General features: G+C 37.1%; 1 protein-coding gene across 2 annotated transcripts in view; it reads left to right on the top strand.

The window, feature by feature from the left end:
- Positions 1-12,030, top strand: part of LOC121428738 (serine O-succinyltransferase-like) — a 30,773-nt gene that overhangs the window by 567 nt on the left and 18,176 nt on the right. For both annotated transcript variants that reach the window (XM_041625552.1, XM_041625553.1), the window contains exon 2: positions 11,012-11,440. In XM_041625552.1, the coding sequence (XP_041481486.1) occupies positions 11,145-11,440 (296 nt within the window). In that variant the 5' untranslated portion in view covers positions 11,012-11,144. The remainder of the gene's footprint in view (positions 1-11,011; positions 11,441-12,030) is intronic.

Here is a 12,030-nt window from a genome sequence, read left to right as displayed (position 1 = left end):
TATGTGCCGCGGAGGGGACCCCTGTTTTTACACTCAAATTTCCGTTCCAAGGCATAGCATTTTTGCCTTGTTGAGAAAAAGAACAGAGAGCCGCTCCAAGGCATAGCATTTTCTTATCGAGAAAAAAGAAGAGAGAAATCCGCTCCAAAGCTTCGCATATTTTTCGTTACGCCGCTCCGATCGCGTTGAATGAGCTGCAATTTTAGTGAAAAGCGGCCGCAGAGCTCCCCGGCGGAGGCCGCGCTAGCTGCATCATGCAAGCATGACCGTTCCGTAGGGATGCATACGCGCTCACACGCTGGCGATCCGTTCCAAGGACCCCGTTTTCACAAACATTTGTCGTTCCGAAGCCCGTTCCGAGGACCCTCCTTTTTACAATAAGCCCGCTCCAAGGCCCCCGTTTTTTGTCTCGCCCGCGGCACACCCCCACCACTTTTTTGGTCGAGTGCCCCCCCCCCCCCCCCGGGGTCCAACCATGTTGTCGGTAAAGCCTGTTTATCGATTAACGTAGAATGTCTATTGTTGCTCTCCTTCAGTCTTCAGTCTACATGTATGTATGGTGAGTGGAGCCAACGTAGTTCAGCGGAACAACCAAAATACAGAGACTGAAGCTTTTGGTCTAGGGTATCGTATACAGCAAAAAATTCCATGGAAACACACAAGAATTGAAAATCACTCAAAGTCATACTTCATATCAAAGGCAATCTTCTTCCAATGGCATGCTCCTATCCAGTCTATTCTTAAATCTATCACTTAGCAAAGAAAAAGCACATCAAGACGCGAATATCTTTTCTCTGGCTTTAAGGAATGACCACATGTTTTACCACCCTGTCTCAGACAGAAAAGCTCAGAACTTGTATCATAGTAACCATGATGCAGATATTTGTACACGTCAATCATGTCACCTCTTTTATGTCTGTGACTGAGCGATGGCAATTTCAGGAGGCGAAGATGTTCAGAGTATGATAGGTGCTTAATACCTGGGATCAATTTGGTAGCTCTACGTTGGACACTCTCTAACCGCCTCTGCTCACCTACATGTAGCTTATACGGTGACCACGCATCCTGGCCATACTCTACTTTAAGATTGGGCGAATAATACCCCTAAACAAAAGCTTAATATAGAGGTCTTATCCAAATGTACAAAAGTTCTTCTTATAAAGCAGTCTATTAGACTTTGACACCACTTTTTAGAAATGTGCTCCTTGAAAGAAAGACGTGAGTCTACCTGAGCTCCTAAATCTCTCACTCTCACATTCACTTTGAACAACCGATTGTGAACCTTTGGTCATAATACGATACTCAGAGTCAGGCCTACTTCTTCCAATCTTCAAAAAGTACATTTATCTGGGTGAAAACGTAGCTGCCACTTCTCAGCCCAGGCCTCAAGCTCAGTCAAATCATCTTGCATAAATTTACTCATACTCACAGGACTAGGGTAGATTGTGGTCACAATAACTTGGAAAAAAAAATTGTGAAAACTGAAGTTATGTGCTGACTTACCACGATTATAATTTATATGGATGAAGGTCTATCGTGTGTCAGTATCGTGACATCGAGGCACAGACTGGAACCTCAAAAAAACGAAAAGTTCTGTCGCGATACCTCTCATAATTCTTTCAAAATTCATAACAAAATGGCCGATTGAGAATTGGGTAAAGAAGGATGTTCAGAGTGAGGAGTTTGAACAGTTTAATAGTGAAGAGATTTATTTTTGGAAGGTGTGAAGGGCACTTGCCCTGACATCTCAATGATGACGAAACCAGAATTATTTCAAAGTGTGCAAGTTGGTAGAAACAATAGAGTGATAAAGTCTATTTCTGTCAGTGTCAGGGATATGCCACGCTGAGTCTTCATCTGGCTCTGCGGTACCTCCTCCATCAATATTGATGGAGGGGGTACCACAGAACCAGACAAAGTCTCATCGGAGCATATCCCTGACAGAAATAGACTTATTTATGAGTCTAGTAAAATTGCAACTAAGTTTACATGTACATGTAGGCCTACATTGTAAGTGTAAGAAACTATTAAAGTCTAAGAATTGAATAAAAAAAAACATTCTGAAATTATTTTTCATCTCAGACCAAATTCTACTTTTTTATGTTAACCTTAGTAGGGGTCTCAGTTGCAGAGCAGAGCCCCCAGGCCTGGGTGTAGATCTATGATAATGATAACATAATTGACGAGATCTAAATGTCAATGACAGGTTGAAAAACCTTAAAAAAAATTAAATTAAAGCTTTTTAAAGGGGAAGTTCACCCTGACAAAAAGTTTATTGTAAAAATAGCAGAAAAATTAATGAAAAATATTGCCGAAGGTTTGAGAAAATTTCATCAAATAACTAAAAAGTTATTAGAATTTCAATTATTTGATTTGTGACGTCATATATGCGAGCAGCATTCCTACATAGCGAATGGTAAAAAATCAGTGAAATGTCATTTTCTCAGAAAATTGAAAATGGTTTTCACTGTAACTTTTGTATATCAATAGATAAATCGTTTCACACCCGATCATGAAAAGAAAACAAAATTAAGTCATCAGGAACCATACAAAATTTGAAATTTATGCATTTTATATTACATAACACATGGGACAGCTGCTCGTTTATGACGTCACAAAATCACAAATCCAAAACTTTGAACTCTAATAACTTTCTTACTCTTTAGCGGATTTTCCTCAAACCTTCACCAATATTTTTACTATTTTTTCTGCTATTTTTACAAGAGAGTTTTCTTCAGGGTGAACTTTCCCTTTGAAAGACAATTGTGAACAAAGAGAAATGTTGATATACCTAATAATATGCAATTTTTTATATAGCACTTAATACAAATGTTTCTAAGTGCTGCATACTATTACCCCAGCTTTAGCACGGCTACCCTGATCAGGCGCATCGAGCATTCAAAGAATTCCTTCCTACTGGGTACCCATTTACTACACCTGGGTCGAGGGTGGCAAATGTAGATAAAAGCCTTGCCAAAGGAAGCTACTGCTGTGATTGGATTTGAACCCCGGACCTTGTGGTTAACAGTCCGAAGACTTATCCACTGAGCCAAAGCACCTCTAGAGATTAAAACTTAACCTTGTCATGAATCATGGTGGCAAATAACATTGCCCTTGAGGCTTTTTCAAGGAATTACAAAATTTATTGAGCGAGTGGCGAAAAGATAAAACTGTTAAGGCACGCATGCACACTTATGTAATCAAGTAATTAATTGGAATGGTGACTGCTGAAATGGACTGGAGCCACTTCCAGTGACCTGTGGATATCATGCATGTCCATGGTGTTTCAAAAGGCACATCCTCAACACATATTTTCAAAGATCTGAAAACACACCTCTTAAAGGACAAGTCCACCCCAGCAAAAAGTTGATTTGAATAAAAAGAAAAAAATCCAATAAGCATAACACTGAAAATTTCATCAGAATTGGATGTGAAATAAGAAAGTTATGACATTTTAAAGTTTTGCTTAATCTAACAAAACAGTTATATTTCCTGGTCGGTATGCAAATGAGGAAACTGATGATATTCTAATTTTCACCTCATTGTCAAGTAAAACAACAATTTCTTCCTGAACATGTGGAATTAGCATTGTTAATGGTTCAGTCAAGTTGGTTCTTATTGTCAAATCTGTAAAAAATGAAATATTGTATAATTCAAACAATAGAAAATAAAAGAAATAGTGAGTGATGGACATCATCGACCGACTCGTCGGCATGTCACTGAGTTGTGCATATCACTGTTTTGTGAAAAATAAGGGAAACTTTAAAATTCTACATCCGATTCTGATAAAATTTTCAGCGTTCTGCTCGTTTGATTTTTCTCTATTTTTTCAAATCAACTTTTTTCTGGGGTGGACTTGACCTTTAATAACAAGAAGGCCTATAGAAGTGTAAAACCCTACCCCTTTTTAGCCTGTCGGAGATTGAATGATTTTGCCTCACGCTTTCCAATCCCATACTCCAGCCTGCATATATGTGGGCTCGGACTCCGAGTCAACAGGTAATGAACCACACCCTTTAACAAAGTATTGGATACGAAACCTTACTCTTAACAAGTTTTCCCATATAGTTCTGTGCATCTTGAAATAGAGAGCTTTTATACCTGTTTTCTTGACACGCTTGATATCCACTTGTCAATGGAAGTGACCCCCTCAAAAATCTCTTTGAGCTGCCAATTCAATTCAATTCAATCTTTTATTGCAACCGTATTGTATTTTTTACAAGGTTGGATTACATTGTTTGTACATATAAAAATGGTTGACAATAATACATTTCATCTTTCATAGATACTGTAGATTATTACTTAAAATGAAAAACCCTGTTTATTAAAAAGTATACACTTTTTCAAAAAAACATCTAAAGGAAGGATATTATAACATAGGAAATAGTAATCTAAGGTGTTAAATGAGAAAGACATAGGGGAAGGCGGGGTAAGTTGTGACAGTTTTTGCTTTTTGCATGTTAGAATTGATATGATTAATAATCTTGTCGAAACAAGTACCTTGCCTTGAAATTTAATTCTTCTGAAATATTTTCCACCTATATATAACTTTCTATCCCCACACTGAAAGTCATCGTGACCTTTGAAAAAAACGATGTCAAATGGCTCAACTTGCCCCATATATGGGGTAAGTTTGAGCCACCTTCTGGGGTTAGTTGAGCCACAAAAACTATGTACAAAATGTATGAGGGGAGAACCAGCATGTCAGTTTTTTGTTCAAAGTCTTTTCACTTGCTAATTCTCTATAAATACTAACATCCTTTAAAAGGAAAAGAGCAGTCACGTAACTTTGCTCCTTTCAGCCAGCATTTCAATTGATTTTTATGTTTTGTTTGTTTTTTTAAGATACATTACCATAGGATTTACCATGGCTCAACTTGCCCCATGCTGTTTGGCTCAACTTACCCCAGTCCGAACTTAGTGCAATAACTTTGTATCCACACATTTATTATGCATCCATCATATAAAAGACTATGACAAAAATGAAGATCCATATCTGGACTAATAATGTTGTTATCATGTCTTTATTAATATTATATTTAAAGACGTGTGTGTTCATAAAGCACTTATCTATTTCACACTCTTTTTTACTTTTTTGGCTGAAATTCATATTTTTACCTCTAAAAAACTACTTATTGTTTCAAAGTTGAAAACAATGTGGTGGGGTTAGGGGTTATGCAGTGGGTCATCAATACATGACACCACCACAATGTCTGACTCATTCATTATTGGCCTGGGGCTGGTGGCTCAACTTGCCCCTATGCTCAACTTACCCCGCCTTCCCCTACTGTATGTTAGGTCCATGATGTTATCAAATGTCAACAACATGCTATTCAAAAGAGGTGGACTGGCAAAGTGAGTACTATTAGCTTTCCTCTTTGAAGCCCATGAAGGAGTAATTTTCATGCTCAGCAATAATACCACAAAAAGTTACAACTCGCACCCTAAGATGTCACTCTTATCTATTCTTAGCTGACATTTTTAAAGATCACATTCACCTAGATATTTGCCACAATGCCGACAAAGTTCTCAATAAAAATTTATCACCATCAGTTTAGTCTTTGAATCCAAGCATTTTAAGGAGTCATCATCATCATATGATCTGATATCTGGTAGATCAAGAAAAAAGTGGAACAGATTTTCTCATACAAACATTTAGCCTACATGACCTTGCCAACTATTTACATGTACATGTACGTTCATGTACAGTTTGTTGTGTACAAACATCGTAAGCTTTTATCGTTCATGTCAGTTTGTTGTGTACAAACATCGTAAGCTTTTATCGGCATCTCAATATGAAAAGGCTATTATTTGATCATTGATAATAATCTTTATTACTCTCAGTGAAGGCAAATATTCTAAAGTCAATGCATTGGGAGTAAAGTATCAATTTCAGGGGGGGGGGGTACATGTATATGCTGTGTGGTGTCCTTGACAGTGTGTCTTTGAACCTGATCTAGGTCAGTGATAAAGACTTTCAGAAGGTATTGTAAACATTCCATACAAGGTAGTTGTAGGCCTTCATGTGTACAACTAGTCAAAAAATAATAATATATTTCTGGATAATCATATAATCAAATTTTTACATAGTACCTGTATGTAGATTTAGCATTTGTACATGTAGTTAGATTTTGTTAATTTCCGTTCAACAAAATAAACAAATATAATCAAAGTAAAAGTACATATATAACAATATAGACAGTTCAATAAAATTTTACAACAAATGTAAGATAAATCAACTGGACTGAGGGACTTTCCAAGAAAAGCAATGCTTTAAGTATAAAAGGCAAGTCCCTATTAAAACTTAGTTTCAATACTAATTAACAAAGCAATGTTTTCTAAAAATAATATAATAATATGTCCATTTATATAGCGCAGTTACTATGTGCATATACTCAACTGCGCTTTGATACTTGGTATCATATTATTACCCCGGCTGTAGCTGAGCCGCCATATTAATAGGCGCTAAAGCGTTCAAGGAAAAATCCTACCGGGTACCCATTCACCTCACCTGGGTCGAGTGCAGCACAATGTGGATAAATTTCTTGCTGAAGGAAATTACGCCATGGCTGGGATTCGAACCCACGACCCTCTGTTTCAAAGTCCGGAGACTAATCCACTGGGCCACAACGCTTCTACATAGTAATAGTCTTTTTGCAAATAAATTAACCTAACCTATCAAATTATTGTAAAAGCTAAATTCTTATTTTCAATCTGATTTTTATAAAAATGTTCAGTGTTAGACTTGCTTGGTTTTTCAAGGGTTGACTTGGCCTTTGTTCATGCACATCCTAGCTCATATTTTAATTCCGGTTTCGTTTAAGTCCCTTGAAAGCCAAAAATCCAGGGGGGGTGGCACGGTCATTTGAAAATTAACACCATGCTCTCATCGGATAAAATAACCTTCCGTCTCTGTCTATTGCTGGACCATAAAAAACAAACCCCTATTATGCTGTTTGTATTGGCATAGTACTTATAGTATACACAGTTAATGATTCAAGGCTTTTTTCAAGCCCCTCTGTTCAGCAGTGAGGCCTAGGCTATTTCTTTTTGTCAGCTTTAAGTCCTCCTTTTTCTTTCTAGAGGAGCATTCCTACTGTAACAGGGTTTTTATTAAAGCGAGAAGGGAGGGGAGAAAAGAGGGAGAGCTGGCATATGCACATCATAGGATTGATACATACATTGTAATTTTTAAAAAGTGGGCGATTCCAGCATCATGGACAATACACTTGGGCCAACTTTTCCGCTTTAAGTGGTATATTTAGATCACTTCTGAACTCTGCAGTTTAGATAAACTTGTTAATTGATTATTGTAGCTAGAGCTAAATTCTACCTCTCATTAATTTTTGATGGGATTCCATATCGCTAATTATTAGGACAGGAGTTATGCAAATGAGCGTCATGGTCATTTCGCAGAAAAAACATGTTTTGCACTCTATTAAAGTTCAACTAAAAAACTCTCTGAATTTAGGGTTCATTTTAATTGCAATGCAGCAGAGTATTACTGGTTAGAGTTAACTCTACAAGAATGTTATAACCAAATTTTTATATAGTATTTTCCACAACTTAGGCAGATCACTCATAAGGACATCATGAACATTACACTCCAATTACTAATAGTCTCTTCTACATTTAACTTTTTGCCAGCTTAAATGATGCTATGTTGTCCCTTGGCAATTCTATGTGATGCAATTATATGTCTTAAAAGTAAAAGCAGTATTAATCCATTGTATTTTACATATTATGACATCATATCCTTTATTTAGCAGCAAGATTTTCTCTGTCGTTCAGATTGGAATTACTGATAGAACAAAAGAGATGAAAAGAATACTTGACAATTTGTAAAACTTACGAAGACTTGTCTCCATGTGGACATTTATTTAAACTGATAGAAAGATACTTTACTTGTTGATAGGGCTATAGATCATACAGAATGACAAAATTACATGTATTTTCTTCTTGAACCATTTATTACGTAATCCTCTACATTGGATAGAGAAGTTAGAAAGCAAAGCTGATCGACTTGGTCAGCTGAATGGTTTCATGATATTTGCTCCGGGGACGATTGCTCTGACGGAAATCTGCACATTAAGCCAACAAAAAAACCTAACCTCCAAAACTAAATTATTCTGAACCAAAAACACTATTATAATTCAAACTCTAATCCTATGCCTTCTGAGATATCAAGACCAGGGCAAATGTCGCAGGAGGAAAATTTTGTGTCATCACCAGTATTGGGGCCGTAGGTTTACGTGAACTTGTTCAAGACTCAAGACTTTCGGGGGTAAGTTGTCAAAGTTAAGAGCATGGATATATGTACATGTATAGTCCAAGAAAAGTTAAAGGGTTGAGTAGCGAACGAGGCGTGCGATCTGAACCGCTAGGTCAGCAACCCCAAGTCGCTTGCGTACTCACTACTTTATTTCGCAGAGGTCAAGGGGATGCAAGTTCTGATCCATGACAATAGCTCCTGCGACAATTGCTCCACTGTAAATTCCTCACACTAATGGAACGATCAATTTCAACCATGGATTTAACATACCCTTCTTAACCCTATCTAGGCCGGGGGGGGCCTCGGAGGCCCCCCCCCTCGACGAATCGCGCGATATTTTTCGCCGTGCAAAATTTTTTGACCGCGCTGCTCACTGACTTTTTACTTTCAAGTCTTGCGCAACTTTTGAGACCAATTTTCCGAAATTACGCAACATTATGTAAGTGGATGTCAGACCCAAAATTGCTCAAAAACGTGATTTCGTGTACAAAGTCAATGCAAATTGTGTTTTCAACCAAAATTCATAAATGTATGATTATTTTTAGTTTTTTTAGTCTCAATGTATTCATTTTATGCTTTTTATGATCACAGAAGAGTCCCCAACAAATTTCATTGAAAAAACAATGAAAAACAAAAGGTAAAAAAAACAAAGAAATACATAAGAAATTGCAAAAAACAATATAATACATAAGAAAATGATTTGATATCACAATTTTTTTTCATGTACACTTGCTAAGGACACCACAAAGAGTTTCTAAGTTTAAACTTAACCCTAAACCTAACATGAAACCACATTGCTGCCCTTACCCTAGCCCTATATTTAAATATATTGTAAGTTTGACAAATACCAATGTAGGGTCGGCAGCTATATACATGTACCCACTGACTAAGGAAATCCTAATCCAGGGTTGTCTTCTTTTTTGAAATGTTGCTTGGCAACAAGAAGCAACAACATATAACCCTAAACAATGGTTCCCACTCCCAATTAGGCAAAGAGGATTTAATCGGTACTTGGTGCTGTTGGGACACCATGCCCTCGTAACATTAAATGTTGTGATCAATCGTGTTACTGATATATATGATTTATTTTATTGAGTATTTTATTATTGTTATTATTATTTATTTGGCAAAATGAAAGTTACATAAAGAGTGCATACAATTTAAATATTAAAGAGTGCACAATAGGAATTGAAATTAACCACTAAAATGCCAGGGGCAGAAATAGTTAACTGAATTACTGTGGCAATATGCCTTCTGCCCCACTTCCAGTGGTTATAAACATATACTGTACACATAATACATGTACATAAAATGTTAAGATCTGTCTAACTTTGGAAAAAAACACCAAACTTCTTAAACAATATTATAAATGAATTAATTATGAAAATATATATAACTATAAAGTCCAAGGTATAAAGTGCAGAATAAACATGCAAATTAAATTAGGAATTCAGCCACTAATCTGTACCATATTCTGGTAGGCCTATGTAATACACATGATCAAACAAAAATAAGCAGCACGATCGATTGCTGAGACTTACATGTATTTTAGGGGCGCAGGATATCCAGGATAATATTTTATCATCATTTGTTGTTTAACAGTTGTCAGATCCAACCACTGACTTTCCTTGAATTTGATTGGCTTATAAACAGACTTTTCCTGAGAAAACATCTGATGGGTCCTTTCATAAGACTCTTCCCAGGATATAATAATGAAATTCTATATGAAAGAAGTTATTATCAGGGGCCATGGAAGGGGGGGGGGGCTGAAGCCACACCAGCCCCACTTCTTTTTCCTTACAGTGTACTATAATAGCGTAAACATTGTGATTTTTTGCATGGTCAGCCCCAGTCCCCGCCCCTCTTTCGGACCTGATCCGCAGCCCCTGAATATTTATAATGAATATGCAATATTGCTAATTGCAATAACAACTTGAAGTTGATTCAAAAGGAAAAAATGCCTTTTATCAAAATTGAAAAGCACAAAGTGGCTTCCAGAAGTGGGGGAAAATATTCTATGAAGTCATGATAGTTCAGAAGATAAATTAATTCATGTTCCTAAAACCAAGCGATCTGAATGATCAATCAATTTTTGTGGAACACGATTTGAACTAATGCTCTGGCCATGGGCCAGCTGCATGATATGACTCCAAAGTGCTGTGTCATTGCACATGCTATTGTTTGATTAGTCTGGTAGAGGATTGTGTGTTATGTCAATACAAATATAGTCTACAACCTCAGACTCTCATTTGACACTCTCAATATCAATATCTAAAGGATTGTTCAAAGCCTTGATTATAATATCATTCACATCTTAATGATGTGTGCCTTTAAATCCCAAATAAATAACAACAACAACATTGGTTATTAAAGTATTGAGTGTGTTGTAGTCTCCTCTGGCATACAAATTTATGTTTTTCAAATTCTGACACGGGTGTTTGTGACTGTATATTTCTGACCAATTACATTACCTGAGCCTGGTTGGGAGACTAATAGCTTTCTGGTTTTCGTTGCTTATCAGTTTACATTTCTATCAGTAGAATGTAAGAATAACTACAAATAGTAGATGTCTTGGAAATTTGATCACAATGTCTTGAAAATTACATCACAGTTAGATCGATACAGGTTATTGAGTTATGATGCAGCATTTTTGGGACAGATTGCAGTGGTGCTGACCATTTTAATGGTGTGAATCGTGATTTATGTGCTCATAATTTTGTTTTTATCTGTTTTCTCAAGGATTCAAGTCTGTATAAAGAGAACCAGTCGAACGATGACTTGTTTCCTGTGATTATCTTCCACTGTAAACACATCCACCGTAGAACCTGCGAATTCAACAGGATTGAAAAGGAGACAAGAGAGAGAAGTGACAATGTCTGGTAGGCGGCTCGCCCCGATTCTGCAAAGATGCCTCTCGACCGCACTCGCATCCGAAGCGACATCAGCCCAGCCCTTCTGCATCCATCAACAGAGACTGGTGCGAAAGACTTCATGTTCAAACTCCATGCATTTACCACACAGAAAGTTCACAAGAGCCTCCACACTATGCAAAGCAAAGTCCACCGACCAACAGCAGAAGGCAGTCCTGCACCAACTTGAACTGCCGGATTTTGGACTAGACCTGAAATTCAAAGGACTGGAAACAGACTTTCCCTGCCTGTCAAAAACGTAAGTAGGTTGCGGGTGATTTAGTAATAGACAAACATTAAATCGCCGCATTTTTTCTCGAGAATCAGTAATTGAAATTTGTTTTGAAAAATGTTTCTGCACACTCACCTAATATGATGAACAGTTCATGCACACATTTGCAGGAAGTCTTTGAGATTTCAGTATTGGCAAAACCAAGTTGCATAGAAAACAATAATACTGCTATCAGGGGGGTGTTTCTATTGTATGACAAGTCGCACTTACCGGTAAATACCTACATGTAGTTGCGTGTGGTATAAAAGGCATGACCGAATAGGTCAGATCTTGCCAAGAGGACACTCACTACTGAGCATTAATCATTAAGATTGCGCGTTACATATCATGTACACATAAATTGCAACTCTAAGTCATAACTTAATACTTGTGAAACACCCCCATCTGTAAGAAAGGGATGCCTCATTAGCTTTTTGTTTGTATTCTTTAAAAAAAATTCTTACTGATGTTGAAATGAGAGTGGGTTTGACTGTTATACAAATCACCATACTGCACTTCACCACCATATGTATTGTTTTATGCCATTTGGGAATGATGCACTGATATAATTGGTCTCA

The sequence above is a fragment of the Lytechinus variegatus genome, chromosome 15 (assembly GCF_018143015.1).
Source record: "Lytechinus variegatus isolate NC3 chromosome 15, Lvar_3.0, whole genome shotgun sequence".
Classification (NCBI taxonomy): Eukaryota; Metazoa; Echinodermata; class Echinoidea; order Temnopleuroida; family Toxopneustidae; genus Lytechinus; species Lytechinus variegatus.
The sequence above is the reverse complement of the archived record's forward strand: the minus strand, read 5'-3'. Positions and strand labels throughout refer to the sequence as shown.